General features: G+C 42.1%; 1 protein-coding gene across 1 annotated transcript in view; it reads left to right on the top strand.

Annotated features, from left to right (window-relative positions):
• The first annotated feature begins 2760 nt into the window (after positions 1-2760).
• Positions 2761-16953, top strand: part of cngb1a (cyclic nucleotide gated channel subunit beta 1a) — a 38470-nt gene continuing 24277 nt past the window's right edge. The window contains exons 1-2 of the mRNA XM_076286640.1: positions 2761-2869; positions 9727-9918. Of these exons, the coding sequence (XP_076142755.1) occupies positions 2761-2869; positions 9727-9918 (301 nt within the window). The remainder of the gene's footprint in view (positions 2870-9726; positions 9919-16953) is intronic.

The following is a 16953-nucleotide window of genomic DNA, read 5'->3' as shown; positions in this document are numbered from 1 at the left end:
CACAGAGAAAGGAAAAAGGATAAAAGAGTGCACGATATGAATGACACAGACACAAGTGGATCAAACTCAGATGTGGACACAACTCTGGCGCACAATAGAACTCCACTCTATGACAGACAGTGACAGACAAATAATATGGGTGACCCCAGAGATTGAAGGAAAAACATTAAAGATGGAACTGGATACCGGGTCTGCGCTTTCACTCATATCACTGAAGGAGTACAAAGAAAAGTTTGCAAATCTGAAACTGAAACATACACCAGTGTTACTGAAAACATATACAGGAGAAAAGGTGGCGCTAGCAGGAAAAATTAAAGTGAAGGTGAAATATGAAAGCAAAAAGAAAATTCTGGATTTGTATGTGTTACCGCGTGGGGGTGTACCGTTATTTGGACGCGATTGGCTACAAATGATTCAGCTCAACTAGCAGGTCAGCCCGAATAGAAGCAGTGCAGCTAAACAGGAAAAGTTGAACCTTCTACTACTGCGTGCAGCGCCAGTGTTTCAAGACAGCATTGGAACCCTTAAACAGATTAAAGCACACCTCACAGTGGATGAACATGCATCGCCCAAGTTCTTGAAAGCTCGTCCTGTCCCCTTTGCGTTGCGGCCTAAAGTTGAGACAGAACTGAAAAGACTCGAAGACCAGGGCATTCTGTCCAAAGTTGAATGGTCAGACTGGGTGGCAGCGTGCTATTGATCAGGTCCTACAGGGCATTGCCGGCACGCAGTGCTACTTGGATGATATAATTGTAACAGGCCATGACGATTGCTCTCATCTTGCTAATCTGGAAGCAGTCCTAACTAGACTAGCCGAATGTGGACTGAGAGCAAATAAGGACAAATGTTAATTTTTCAAAGACTCCATTGAGTACTGTGGACATATAATTGATAAAGAAGGCCTCCACAAATCACAGGACAAAATTGACGCTGTACTGAAAGCACCTAAGCCCTGTAATGTCACCCAGGTTCGCTCATTTTTGGGACTGATAAATTATTATCACAAATTTTTACCAAATCTGTCGACGGTACTGTATCTGTTGCACAACCTTCTGCAAACAAAGGCAACCTGGAAATGGACTACACACTGTGACTTGGCATTCAAGACTGCAAAGGAACTGATAACGTCTAAAGAGGTCTTGACTCACTACAACCCGGACTTACTGCTTCGCTTAGCGTGTGATGCATCGCCATATGGCATCGGTGCTGTCCTCTCCCACAAAATGCCAGAGGGCTCAGAACGTCCTATAGCCTTCGCCTCTAGGTGCTGCGGAAAAGAATTATGCACAAATTGATAGAGAGGGATTGAGCCTTGTCTAGGAGGTGAAGAAATGTAACTAATATTTGTATGGGAAACGCTTCACATTGATTACAGACCACCAATCCCTAGTGGCCATTTTTAACCCAAGAAAATCTGTTCCGACAATTACAGCAGCACGCTTGCAAAGATGGGCATTGTTCTTAGGTGGACATGACTATGTGATTGAGTACAAGGGAACGACACAGCATGGAAATGCTGATGGACTCTCACGATTGCCATGTAAAACAGAGGACAATACATCTTCAGATCCAGCAGAGATGTTTCATTTGACCCACATGGAGAACTTACCTGTCAACAGCGCACAGATCAAACAAGAGACCAGCAGAGATCCAACTATGGCTAAGGTCCTTGAGCGTACGGTAAAGGGGTGGCCTGCCAAAAACACAGTGGGCTTACCTGAATACTTCAGTTGACGTGAACAGCTATCCGTGTGCCACGGGTGCATCATGTGGGGTACCAGAGTCATAGTGCCACCCAAGCTGCGCTCCAGAGTCCTCGAAGACCTTCATGAGGGACACATGGGGGTTGTAAAGATGAAGAGCTTTGCCAGGAGCTACATATGGTGGCCAGGCATTGATTACCAGATTGAGGACATAGCCAATACATACTCTGGATGTCAACTGACACAAAAGCAACCTCCACTGGCCCCTGTCCACAGCTGGGAGTGGCCAACTGCTCCATGGCAAAGGATCCACGTAGACTATGCAGGGCCATTTCTAGACAGAATGTTTCTTGTTGTTGTTGACGCACATTCAAAGTGGCCAGAAGTTTTCATAGTGAAAAATGCCACATCGCACACTCTTCGCAAGAGCAGGATTGCCTGAGCGACTCATCAGTGACAATGGTAGTCAGTTTACATCAGAAGAGTTCCAATCATTCGTCCGTAAAAATGGAATCAAGCATACAACTGCTGTACCTTACCATCCTGCCACAAACGGGCTTGCTGAGCGCTTTGTCAAGTCGTTTAAGCAGTCAATGAAAACAATGGGCAATGCTCAGATGCCACTGCCAGAGAAGATGGCAAAGTTCCTACATGCGCACAGAAATATTGACCATGCTACAACTGGTCAGGCTCCCGCTTTACTATTCATGGGAAGGCGGCTGATGTCACGTCTAGATCTGCTTAAACCTGAACTTCACAGAAATGTGACGCAGAAACAGTCCATCAAAGCTGCACCACGTCATGTCAGAAACTTGGTAATTGGACAACAAGTGTTGGCAAGGGATTACCAACAGTCAAAACAGAAATGGCAGCGTGGTGAGATCCTGTCAAAGACAGGGCCTCTTACATACACAGTGAGGATTGGACGTGACGTCATCTGGCAACTGCTAGATGCAACAGCTCATCATTCAACACAATGCAACAACACAGAGGATAATACCCCTGTTCATGAGGACTCTGATGAATTCATGTTGCCGGTTTCAGACTCCTCCTGATAATGACAACCCCACACCTGCTAGTGTGGATGTCCCCGAGGTTCCTGTTCAGGACCCTGAGCCTCAAGAGAGACGCTATCCTGAGAGAGCTCACCATCCTCCTCTGGAATTGTAAAAAAAAAAAAAAAAAAAGAGCAATACATTGTCATTGTCTCATGTTTAATGTTGATGTGTGTGTTAGTGTTTTAAGTGTTCAGCACTAATGTGTGATGTGGAGTTGTGTAAGACCTAGTAGAGTTGTGTAAGACCTAGTGTAGTAACTAATGGGTTGATTATCAGTAACAGGTTATGAGTTTTCCATTAGATACTTATGGATATATATGAGATGGACATCAATGCTGCAAAGGAGGAATTGTTATGTTCACATAAATACTGGTTATGGGAACTACTTTTAGTTAAAGTTCATGGGACTACTTTTATGTTATGCGCATGATACCTTTGAGGTAGTACTGAGTGGCGCATTGATACACTGAACTAAAGCAGTAGACCTTCGGCAGAGTAACAAATGCAATGTAACGTGTCTATAACAAAAATCCAGTAAAGACTATGGTTAATTGATGTATGTTGTGAAAGTGCAATACACAACACTAATATATTAATTAAGCTTAACCAACTTTATTATGAGGGGCCCCACATACTGATAGTTATATATTACTAATATATTAATTACGCTTAACCAACTTTATTATAAGGGACCCCACGCTGATAGCTATATACTACAAATATATTAATTAAGCTTAACCAACTTTATTCTAAGGGTCCTATGGGGAGTGGTTCATATTGGGATAGGCAGAAGCACAGTTTAATAACAATTAGTTAAATAATAATGTCATTAACTGTTCTATTAACAGTTTGTAAATAAACATTTAACATTTAAATGATGTAAGAAATAACTGTTAATTAGTGCCAAAAAGACATTTAGTTAACTATTAACACATATTAATACAATATTAGTTAATAGATTTGTTAAAACATGAACATACAGATTTTATGCAAACAACTAATATTTAATTAATGATGAAAAAACTATTAACTTGTGCCAAATAGATATTTTAGTAACAGTTAACATATATTAACAAAGGGTAGTTTGCTATTTATTATGGCACCTTATTATGGAGTGCTACCAAAAAATATATATGCTATTTTAACAAATCCATGATAGAGATACTTTCTGATGAGATGCTATTTTTTCTGCATCCCCACTTTTGAAAAAAAAATCTTCCTTTTCTGAAAAGATTTAATTTGGAAGAGAGCCCAGCGCTAATTATAATATTTTACTTTCCAGTGGCTCTGACAGGACCCATGTGGGGCTCAGCCATGCAATATGGAGATGAGCTGGCTGCTCTTAGCCTCTCACGCTGATGAGATATAATCAGACTGATTATGAATGCCACCCCAGGAAATGGGAAGGACCTGATGGTAGTGTTTTGGGTCACCCCAAGCCCGCTTTCAAGTGCAGCTCCATACAGATTTTGCGGTGGCTCAGGAAGTCATGCTGGACCACGGAGTCAGACTGAGTAGGAGTTTGCGATGGGTATGAGCAAAGCATTCATTTGCCTCCTTCATTTGGATCTTCATCAAGTAGTCTCCATCCTTGATGGGACTCACTACTACACATCACTAAATCAAATATGGCTGCTGGTGTCACTCCACTGCGGCTCTAGCTCTTAAGCTCACAGCATGCCTTACTCATATTTGAAATATCCCCCCTGCTCACACTTCTTGCCAAGGTTCTTTACTTGAGTTGTTTCCTAATGCCAGTGATGTAGCAGCTTGGCATAAAGCAGGATATGGAATAAAGTACACCAGTTCACCGTTCTTACATTTTAGTAGCTGGCCCCAAAGGTCTTCTAAATGAGCTGGCAGTCCTAGAGTAGTTGGAGAAAGTCAGAGTGGAACACATCTAAGGGAGGTTTGTTTTTCACTCTGTTTCTGAACCAGATGTCAGTTTTCTTCTGGTTATAGACCAGCACTTCTCTATGCTCACTGTCCTATCAGAACAGCTTCAATGACCTGTCTTAAATTGTCACCAGTAACTAGTAATAGTTCAGGGATGGGTTTGATAACTTGGTGAAAAGCACCAGGCTGCTGGTGCTATAGTAAAATGCTGCAGGTTGTCATCAAACTCATTTCTTCTCCTCACAACATATGTATCTGAATACTTGTTGTCCACCTAATTAACACAGCAATTTAGTCAAGGATTAACAAGACGTAATCCCACCCTGCATGCAGTGATATGGCTGTTTACCCAGGGAACTGCTCAAGCCGGCCAACTACCATTAGCATTTCCATAGATGGTTTCTTCATGCCCGCCTTGATGCGTTGTATTATTGCAGTGGTAATTAATTTAGATTAAAAAAAAGACTAAGCTATGTTTAAATGTTAATGTAAGGTGGTGGTCGCCGATGTGGTTAATGTTTGAGATTACTCCAAAGCAACATCACTTTCCGTTTTAATTTCCCTAAGAACAGAAAATTACAAAGACCGTACTTAACACCTCTTTGTTTCACCTTCCCATGCAAGATGGTCTCCCCTTTCTTTTAACACTCCCTTGATGCCCTCTGTCCTGCTGATCTGCTGAATGTGCTGATTGCTTTAACCGAGACCTTTGGTGATAACATAACACCCATATCTTGGACCTGTATGGCCTAGTGCTGACCCATTATCACCACTAAGGCTAGAAAACAACTCCTATAGCTTTGAAAAGTCAGTCCCTACAAGGATTTGCTAAAGTGTTTGTCTTCTTGCTTATGCCACAATATGTCATTGATATCTCTAGCTGATATAGTCAAACTCAGCACATCGTGATCATGCTGTGCCACAGTTTGTTTACTGAGATATATTACAGGGCTTCTAGACGGTCCTGGGGCCTGAGTCAGACAGTAATAACCTGGCTACTTCCCCATGCTGACAATACCAAAGCCCAGATTTGATCGACTTGAAATCTACTTTAAAGAAACAGTGGTCAACAATTGGCCACATTTTGGAGCATATGTTTTTAGGCAAATAGATATAAATATTCATGGTATATGGTCATGTGAATGTTGAAAAAGCTTATACAGCACAACGTTATCCAATTACATTCAAAAGACATAAGTTAACATGCAAACATGTTATCTGTGCCAATCGTGCCAACAGTGTTTGTAAGATTTACATGGCTAAATTTACAGTCTTCGACCACACTTATGCTATAAATTGTTGAATATTTGAAACATAACTTCAATTGTTTATGATCAACAAAGTCTATAATTCCTTTTTAGTGAATGTGGTTGGAGAATGTAAGAAGATTGAGAATAAAGCATTGCCTGCCTGCTGCTGCCACCTATGCTTTGATGTTCCAAATGCAGCAGTCATATCGATGCATTTGGATTTGCACCCACACCCAAGTAGTTACACCTGTCTTTTGGTTGAATGGCTCAAATGTTTTAATAATTCATTTGGCAGTGGTGTGTAAACCGTCAAAGACTTAATGTCTCGACTGAGTAAAAATAGAACCTGAGTCTTGAGGGACCTTTTCAGAAGTGAAGCTCAGGGTTTCTGCTATCTACCCAACTGAATCAAGAACACAGGACTTACCAAGAAATGAAAGAAAAAATACCTGGCCTTTGTCTTTTATGCAGAGGAAGTCTGACTCAGAAAAAGAAAGCTGACGTGAATCACAGACCAGTGAGTCCCACTCCCAGTTTTGAAAGAAACTGGGAGAGGTGATGGCAGCCCATATGCAATACTGTATCCCTGTCTGCATAGTGAACATACTCACAGCATTTAACAGAACTGTCTAAGGCTTGGATATATGTAAGCAAACTCTCAGAGCGAAAGAATGAATCAGGGAGAGACAGACAGAGGAAGGGTGGAAGAAGAATGGAAGAAGCCAATCCAACATCACTGATGGAGTTTTCAGCCATTACAAGAAAAGTAATTTCCCAAGTTAAAAATCCTTTCCCAAAGAACACTGCCATTTATATTCTGGTTTATACTCATATTTGATTCCATTTTCTATCTAGGTTTTTCCATTTTGCTATCTAAGATTTGTGGGAGGCTTCACTCTTTCATTGTCTCATTTTTTTCTTTCCAATGATGAAACATCTGTCACTATCTGATGAATCAATTGTAGACTCATTGGTAAAACAATGTAATAAATGATCAACTGAAGGGTTTCATGTCGGTTTCAGAAATTAGTCTGAACATTTATGTTTGATTAGTCTAACAAACAGCCCTGCTTTGCTCAAAGCAAATGAGTAAAAGCTGCTTTGCCCAAGGATATTAATGGTTAGGCTTGTATTGAGATTAGACCATCAAACTGCCTTTCAGGCCGCCTGGCAAATTTTCTAGTCCATTTTATCTCCAATTCGTCACTGATGTAATCCACAGCAAACAGTGAGAAAGTGAAACAGAGTGGTTTGACTTTGTGGAAAACAAGAATATGGCAAAAACACAGGCCTTCTCCATTAGCAGTGAGCGGTCAAACACACACCAATTGAGATTAGGAGCAAAACAAAAACAAATATGATGTAAATATGTCAAATAAAATAAAGAGGCCTTTGAATTCTCTCAGAAGCTTTCTGAGGCAAGCTGAGGACCCATGGAGAACGATGCTGGTAAACAAAAGAAGCTTGCTTATCTCTCTGAACAGACACCTTCAAAGGTTGTCTCCCGATCATCACAGACTAATTATGAGCATATGGCATTTAAAACAAGATCAAACAATTACATGCTGCAAATGCATACTTTGCCTTCATCCTTTTGAATTACACATTGTGAAAAATCCAAGTCTTACTTAAGCTATTATGCTTTAATGACAAATAAAGATATATATTAAAAAAAACAAAATCTTAGCACAGTCACACTATGCACAGTGTATTGTATTGTATTGTGCTACAGGTTTCACATGCATACTGTTTCATATAACAACCACACAGGCCATATCCATTTAAATGCAACTCTTCCTCAGAGGGACATCTGCAGAGCTGGACATGAATAAATGAGACATTGTTTTGGTCGGATCCGTCACCCTTCACCCATGTTCTCACAACACCCACACACAGCTCGTCAAAGCTTCGTTAGCGGCCAAATTAATTGGTATGCCAGTTGGATTAAGAATTAGACCCATTATAATCCCATCCATGACATCAGTAAAGCTGGCCACTGAGTGTCCTTTCATTCCTTTGGCACTGTGCTGCTGATTAATTTTCAGCATGTTAAACTGCTGTGAAAAGAGAACAAAAGTGTTGCATCTTAATTAGACTTATTGAGAATTTCTTTGCCATGCTCGTTTAGCTGACAAAAGTAAACACACACAAGGAGCAGGAAAGTGCTCAAAGTGTCTGGAAGAGTTCTATAAAAGAACTTTAAATCATCCTTGAAGCCTTTCAGTCTGCCAGACACACACACACACACTAACACGCACGCACACACATTCTCTTTTAGGTATTCTTTTACTCTATTATTTTTCCCATCAATCCCAACTACTGACTGAATGTGACCGCCATATAACAGTGGTGATTGTATTCAAGGCATACTGTATGGTAGAATTTTGGCCTATAGGACACTAACTAGATCTGCTCCTAGTTATTTTAATTCAATAATCAAGCCTTACATCCCCAACCGCCCACTGCGGTCTTCTGGTGAGCGTATGTTGTGTCGACCAGTCATGAAAACTGGGTCTAATTCCAGACTCTTTTCTTCAGTGGTTCCATGTTGGTGGAATGAACTGCCCAGTGCTCTCCGTTCCTGTGGTAGTTTTGGGTCGTTTAAGAGGGGTCTAAAGACATTCCTATTCAACATATACTTAGTTGTTTAAGCGCTTATGTGTTATGGTTTATATAATGTTGTTTTATTTTAATTGGGCTGTTAATTAATTTGACATTCTTGTTTATTATTGATATTCTCCTTAATGTAGTCTTAGCATGTCATTGTTTTTATATTATTGATTGAATTGACATTATTGTTTTATTATTGCCTTTCCCCTTTTTTACATTGCTTTTTTATTAGGCTATTGATTGAATTGATATTATTGTGTACTACAACTATTCTCCTTACTATATTTGACCTACATTTTAATCTGTTCCCTGTTCAATTTTAAATATTATTATGTTGTTTTGTATTTATGTGTCGCTTTGGACAAAGGCGTCTGCTAAATCCATAACCATAACCATAGAAATACTCTTTGTGTGAATCTCTCTCTCTGTCTCAATCCAACATGGACACAAATGCAGACAGAGTCACTGCCTCAATGATGCTTATACTGTAGTATATATGTATGACACTGATGTATGACTGTGTGTGTGTGTGTGTGTGTGTGTGTGTGTGTGTGTGTGTGTGTGTGTGTGTGTGTGTGTGTGTGTGTGTAAAATCAAAAAACAGTAAAATAATTATTAACCAAAGGTGAAGTTTGTGCTTGTGTGAGAGGATAAGTAATCTGTATGCAGGGACAAATACAATTCTCTACTCTTTGGCCTTACACTGCTAGAGGCCTATAACTCCAACCCAGCTCTTGTTTCTCTTTCTACCTCTGGTCTAATGGAGGGTTCACATTTTTCACTGGGATAGAAGAGAGAAAAGATCATGTGTTGCCGAATAGAGATTAGCACAGAAATTGAAGATGGCAGGAGGCTATTTACACTCCGTACTGCAAGTAATGGGCTTTATGGAAAAACACTGCTGGGCGCTGATCTAATTTAGTGTGGGAAGAGAAGAGAAATGGTGCAAGCTGAGAGGAGAGGAATGAGAAGTAGGAGACCTGTTCCTTTATCTTCTCTGTTGGAGCAGATTTCTGCTTTTTTGGAAGGGGGTCAGTGTTTTCATAAATCAGTGGACCGTACTTTAAAAGCAAAATGTTCAGATATTCATACAGAGCAAATCTGCACACACATGCAATTGTTTCAGCACCAGTTTCTGTGTCAGTCTACAGTACGAGCTTACTTGCTTCCTGTGACGCCAGCCTCACACGGCCTCGCCTTATTTCCCAGTTCTGGCAGGCCGAGGCAGCTTCAGCACTGAGAGAGTGGACAGCGCCAAGCCAGCCGGGGCCAAAACAACAAAGGCTCGTGGCCCACAGGGAGGCATGGAGGAGAGGAGCCTTAGTAATAAGGCCCAGCTGACTCCCATCATCAACACCACCTGCCTGACGTCTCGGAGCATCCCCGGAGACAGGCGCGGCAGTGGGCAGAATCAGGGAAACGCAGGGTTGTGCCAGAGAGGATTCAGGCAGTTAGGATTCAAGAATCTTTGATCATGCCGTGTCACAGAGGCAAGTAAGCAGGACATGCTGGCTGTGAAGGTCTTTCTTCACCTGTGAACACTTGGACCGACAGCTCTCCACTGCCCTGGTCAGCTCAAGAACACCTCAGAACCCTTCTGCGTCTCATGTGTTATGAGAAGTGAAGCATCACTTAATATGGTATATTATATAATAAGGGATAAATGCCTGCCTCTAGGATTACTGAACAAGCTATTGTCTGTGTTCTGTTTACTTTACCTAGTGTCTCTGCACAGTATATGGCTCTTTCATATTGTGTTTTCCTTCTGTGGTGATACGGTATTACAGTCACGTCATCAGATAGAATTAATTTGCTCAGTTGTGTGATGCGTGTCAGATACAGAAATAACATCAATGCTACAGAAATAGAAAAAGCACCATGGGACTTCCATTTCAAGGAGCATGTACACAGAAAGCCCGGTCTTCTGTGTTTCCAGGCAGAACAATTCCTTGCGTTACATCTAAACAAATCTCTTTATTTGACATGTCTTTCACAATAAAGTCCTCACCTTATCATAGCATAACATCTGTTATAGAATTTACTTTCCATTTCTTCATTGAGATACAACCGTTTTTAGACTCAAGTGGCCAATTTGCATCTGCTACACATTTTGTACTTCATTGCAGCTACTGTTTTTATATCCACAATTGAGATATTTTATACCTGCGTTTGGCCTGTGATTATGCCTCTGCCTTCAACAAATTACCAGTATCCATTATACAAAACAAATACTTCAAAACCGTGGTCATCAATACATTGATGCAAATGTTTAACACTTTTTTCTAGTGTCACAGTCAAGCCTAGTTCTTTTGGTTTTCTTTTGGTCAGGCTTAATCTATGCATTATCAGGAAACCAGCCCTAAATGTTACAAAACATTTGCATCAATGTATTGATGACTACATCTGACTATATTTTATTTCTATGGACAAAGATGACAAGTCTTGATTAATGAAAAATGAATGTCTTGGCTAGAGGCATCAATATGCATGTCATTAGAAATGGACTTTCAATTTGATTCATCAAGACAGTTACAGAGCCCTCCAGTCAGGATAATTACCCTCTGTAGATCACCACTAATGGAGAACATTTGGGAATCCTCAGAGACGAGGATACATTTGATGAATCTGTCTTTTGTCACAAAATAAGCCTCAATTTCATGTCAGTGCTGGAAACTGTTTAAACATCCTGTATCTAATTAAATACGTAAGCAAATAATTTAAAATAGACGCAACACCAGTTCACTAGTTTGGTACTCTCTGGTTAAAGCCTTCATTTGATTGAACGCATGTTATCACCCCAGAAGCTTGTTCATCACAGAGAAGTTAATTTCCCTGCGGATTTCCCATTAGTCTGGGTTTCTTCATTACGAGCCTGACAAGATAACATTATCTGAGACACTCAACAGCGTCCTGTCAATAAGGAGCCTTGCGTCTCGCCACTCAGCCAGTGTGCTCTCCTGGGGTTGAGATGTTGGGCACTCAGCACTGTGGCTCCTCACTCTTTTTCAGCATAATGACCGTGTGACCTCAGCTGCACTGCACTACGAAAGAGATTTGGGTCAGATTTGGGTCATTTTCAGATTTTTCGAGTTAAAAAGGCATTCAGTTGTCAAACAGGCTATGCTGGATACTTTCAATGCAAGATGAAGCGGCATATTTAATAACCTGCCAAGGACACAGTTTGCCACATCACTGGATTTGCACTTATTAATGTCATCAACACAAACTGAGACTTGTCAACTGAGGAGTCTGTCTCCATCTAGTGGCTACAGATTCAACAAAAACTCTTACTCTTCAGTGATATTTAGAAACTACAAATCATATTACAAGGAAAGGAATATTTTATGAGAAATCTATGATAAACTGTTAGAACAGAGTTAGAGTTAAAAAAAAGTAAATAAATAAATAGTAGATTAAACAGAATCAAAGACACACTAAATTCAGAACAATCATTATCTTCCGCCTGTTCTTGTTGTTGACTTCAGGGTCGTGTGAGTTTTTCATTGTTATATCTTTGTGTTGTATAATTCTGTTTGTTGGACAAGCCATCTGTCACCTAGAACACCAATGATGTAATTTCTAATGTCACATTTGAGGTCATTTTTTTAGACATCCGTTCCACTAAATGGTATAACTCTGACATATTTAAGCTTAGTATGCAGCAGCACATTACTTGTTTGTACTTGTATTATTAACACTATAGTAAAATATACGATGTCTGGACTGGACATGTCCCTGTGCTGTGATTGGCTCAGACTCATAGGCTGCTCTTCCTCGTCCTCCTCCCTCTCATATCCTTATTCCTCATCACAGACTTAGCAAGATTACATCTCCTTATCCTTTAAGGAGGTACTGTGTGTGTGTGTGTGTGTGTGTGTGTGTGTGTGTGTGTGTGTGTGTGTGTGTCTGTGTGTGTGTGTGGCATACGTGTGTCTGTGTGTGTGTGTGTTTGTGTGTGTGTGTGTGTGCATGTGGCGCACATGCACACATTTGTGTGTGTGCGTATGCGCGCGCACGCGCGCGCGTGTGTGTGTGTGTGGCGCACATGCACACATTTGTGTGTGTGCATATGTGTGTGTGTGTGTGTGTGTGTGTGTGTGCGTGTACGTGTGTCTGTGCTGTATGTGTGCATATCCATAAAGTGTGTGAAAGGGAGAGGGCCCAAAACAGAGAGAAGACGAAGTACTGTAGGAGAGCAAGCTAGGAGACATGGTACATTAAACACTTAACAGCACGTTAAATGACCAATATGGCACTCAGCAGTGCATTAAGCCCAGTGGCATCATCCTTCCTCTGATGTCTCATTTTCCACCAGCACCCTTCTGTCTTCTTTAATAATGTGCTTTAATGTGCGCTGTGTGGACCTGCTCATCTGTGGCTATTTAAACTGGCCATCGCAGACTCTCGGCCAATGGTAGAGCCTTGTCAGAGCTGTCATTGTTGTCAGGACTGATGGATGATCAGTCCACCTTTTTGCTGACACTGGAATTAGTCCAGCTGGCTTTGTTAGCATCTAATCTCCCGGCTGTGCTGTTGACATCTTTCTCTGCTTCTCCTAGGGCACCTGACCAGCTCACCTGTACATGGGAACAACACACCTGAGTGGAACCTGTACATATGGCTCCCAAAACATACATACAGAAGCACTCCAAAAGGTGTGATTTTGCCTGAACTCACAATAGTGTGAAGTGAGTTTGACATAATATGGTTAACAGCTCAAATGCTCTAATGAGTGCAGCACACAGTGCTGACATATGGACCTCAATCCCCTACACCCAACAGACCTGATTTCTGATGTCTGAACTCATATGGGTGGTGGCAGGGTCTTAAACACTTCAACGGGTCTTAACTAGGTCAAAGTTAATTGAGCTAAGCAGTGAGCCTTTTCTGTAACAGTAACCCCTGACATTGTGATCACTTGCAAACAATTTGTCCCCTGGGTGTCCTCCTTTCAGTGCTAATCAGGGGAGCACTTATCCAGAGCAAAAGACAAACACTAATAACCTACCAACTAATGCCTTCAATAGCTACTATGCATTACACCATTACACCTACACATTACACCATTACATTCATTCTAATGTGAATCTAATATACACTGCTGAGCTTAAGTTAAGACACCCATGCTTAAGTTGACTAAACTTAAATCATCTTTTGGAAATTGATCTTAATGCTTTAATTAAAAAAAAAAAATGAGGAAAAATCCAACCTTTTAAGGAAACCAATTCTGTGAATGAATCATGTATCTTAAATGAATAAATATTTTGTGAATGAATCATGTATCGTAAATGAATAAATGTTATTCCTTAAAATACAGGGGGCATAAGTAAGGAACCCCCTATGTTACTTTCCCATAGCTGCAGGCAGAATTTGATTTTTAAAGGCCAGTTATTTCATCATGGATCCAGGATACTATGCATCCTGATAAAGTTCTCTTGGCCTTTGGAATTAAAATAACCCCACATCATCTCATACCCTTCACCATACCTAGAGAAATCATGGTTTTATTTCAGTTAGTCTAATAGCTGATTTGATTTGCATTGAGCTATTAGTCTAACTCAGCGTTTCTCAAACTGTGGGTCGCGCATGTTTGAATTTGCAAGCACGTTCACTAATGAACATTTCTTGACGAAGCTGGCCTATCTTAGCGATATATTTGATATATCTTAGCGATACATTTGAGTTAAATGTCCAGTTACAAGGCAAAGACAAGCACCTACCTCACCTAGCAAATAAGATTACTGCATTCACCTGAAACTTGAGTATGGGACAGGCGCCTCGATCGCGACAGTATTATGCCTTTGAGATTTCTGAGCGAAATCGCTGAAACGTCTGATTGGGAGGCACTCTTGTGATCCCATGTATTAAACAGTAGGCCTACATCACATCCCTGCAAAGTTTATTTCAAAAATATTTCCCAACCAGCAGTGCTCAGTATGACTGGATTATGGATCCATTTAATGCAGCATGTTGGTATTTCATTGAATATATTGTACAATGCTGTAAAATGGCCTATGCTTCCTAATATTCTTCATCCAGTTCAACGTCAGCCTGACAGAACAGCCTCCGGCGTTCCAACGTCAGCCTGACAGAACAGCCTCCGGCTCCTCAGCCGATGGTCACGTTCCGCCGCAACATCCGGAACCTGTCTCCAACGCACTTTTCCTCTGTGGTTGCCTCCGGTCTACCTCCACTCAACACCTTCTCCTCTCTGGAGGTTAATGAGGCCACAGACTCGCTCTGCTCCACACTGAGCTCGTGTCTAGACGAGCTGTGCCCTCTTACCACAAGGCCAGCTCGATCCAAACACTCTCATCCATGGCTAAATGATACCCTCCGATCGCAGCGCACCAGACTCAGAGCCGCGGAGAGGAAATGGCACAAATCCAAACTAACTGATGACCTCAAAAACTACCAGACACTCCTGGCCTCCTTCTCAGCCAGCATCACTGCTGCTAAGACGGCTTTCTACAATGACAAAATCAATAGTGCTACAGACACTCGAAAACTTTTTTCAACCTTCAAATCGCTACTCAACCCTCAGATGCCTCCTCCTCCATCCAGCCTTACTGCAGATACCCTCGCCTCCTTTTTTACAAACAAAGTGGCGGCAATCAGCAGTCAATTCTCTACATGCCCACTCAACGCATCGGACTCAGATACCGCACTCCTACAACCTCTAGGGACTGCTAGATCATCTTTTTCAGCATTCACGCCTCTCTCCGAGAATGAAGTATCTAGACTCCTGACATGCAGCCGTCCTACCACATGCTCGCTGGACCCTATACCTACGAGCCTACTTCAGTCCATCAGCCCGACCATCGCACCAGCTATCACACACGTGATCAATGCCTCGCTAACCTCCGGCACATTTCCAACAGCGTTCAAAATGGCCCGGGTAACACCGTTACTTAAGAAAGCTTCTCTCAACCCTGCTCAAGTGGAGAACTACCGCCCTGTCTCACTCCTGCCTTTCTTATCCAAAGGCATTGAACGAGCAGTCTCCAAACAGGTCTCTGACTTCCTTTCACAGAACAACCTTCTGGATCCAAATCAGTCTGGGTTCAAAAGCGGCCACTCTACCGAAACGGCTCTGCTGTCTGTAACAGAAGCCTTAAAAGAAGCCAGGGCGACCGCTCGGTCATCAGTACTCATTCTGCTTGACTTATCGGCTGCCTTTGACACGGTTAATCACCGCATCCTTCTCTCTATACTCGCTAACATGGGAATCTCCGGTTCTGCTCTCTCCTGGTTTGAATCCTACCGCACAGGACGCTCGTTTAACGTATCATGGCTTGGTCAGCTATCTGCACCTCACCATCTCACCACAGGGGTCCCCCAGGGCTCAGTACTGGGCCCCCTTCTCTTTGCTATCTACACCACCTCCTTGGGACAGATTATCCGTTCGCATGGCTTCTCATACCACTGCTATGCAGACGACACACAGCTCTATCTGTCCTTTCCACCTGATGACCCCTTGGTTTCAGCACGGATCTCGGATTGCCTCTCAGACATAGCTACATGGATGAAGGCACACCACCTCCAGCTGAACCTCTCAAAGACTGAACTGCTGGTCCTCCCAGCTAAACCTACCATACACCACGACATCAACATCAAATTTGACTCTCTGTCTGTTTCACCTACCAGGACTGCAAGAAATCTAGGAGTTGTTCTCGACAACCAACTAAACTTCTCAGATCATGTTGCCTCAGTCGCCCGGTCATGCCGTTTCGCACTCTACAATATACGGAAAATCAGGACTTACTTAAATCAAGATGCCACCCAACTTCTGGTTCAGGCAATAGTTATCTCACGACTCGACTACTGCAACGCCCTCCTGACAGGTCTCCCAGCCTGCGCAGTGAAACCACTTCAGATGATCCAGAACGCGGCGGCGCGCCTGGTCTACAACCAACCCAAGAGGGCACATGTTACCCCGCTACTCATCCAGCTACATTGGCTACCTATGGCGGCCCGCATCAAATTCAAGGCTCTAACGCTTGCCTACAAAGTAGTCTCCGGTTCTGCTCCCACCTACTTGAATGCCTTCATACAGATATACGCTACCTCCAGACCGCTGCGCTCCTCAGACGAACGACGTCTAGCTCTACCTCCGGTACGCTCAGGCCAATCCAAACTTTTCTCATCTGTTGTTCCTCGCTGGTGGAACACACTGCCAGTTCCTACAAGGGCAGGGACATCCCTCTCCATTTTCAAAAAACTCCTGAAGACCCAGCTCTTTAGAGAACATCTCCTCTCATAGCAACACTTACAACAAGTCTTGCTGATCCTAGCACTCACCAGCCGTCTTAAACTGACACGTAACTGTTAAAAACAGCACTCACTGATGCACTTATTCTTACTGTACTCTAATGTTTTTTAAATTGTCCTAATATTGTTGAGAATTGCTCTAAAACTTAAACTGTTTACCATGTT

The sequence above is a fragment of the Alosa pseudoharengus genome, unplaced genomic scaffold (genome assembly GCF_046254945.1).
Source record: "Alosa pseudoharengus isolate Yale_2024_CS ecotype anadromous, Long Island Sound unplaced genomic scaffold, YU_APseudo_1.1 YU_APseudo_1.1_scf_16, whole genome shotgun sequence".
NCBI lineage: Eukaryota > Metazoa > Chordata > Actinopteri > Clupeiformes > Clupeidae > Alosa > Alosa pseudoharengus.
This window is presented reverse-complemented; position numbering and strand designations above follow the sequence as displayed.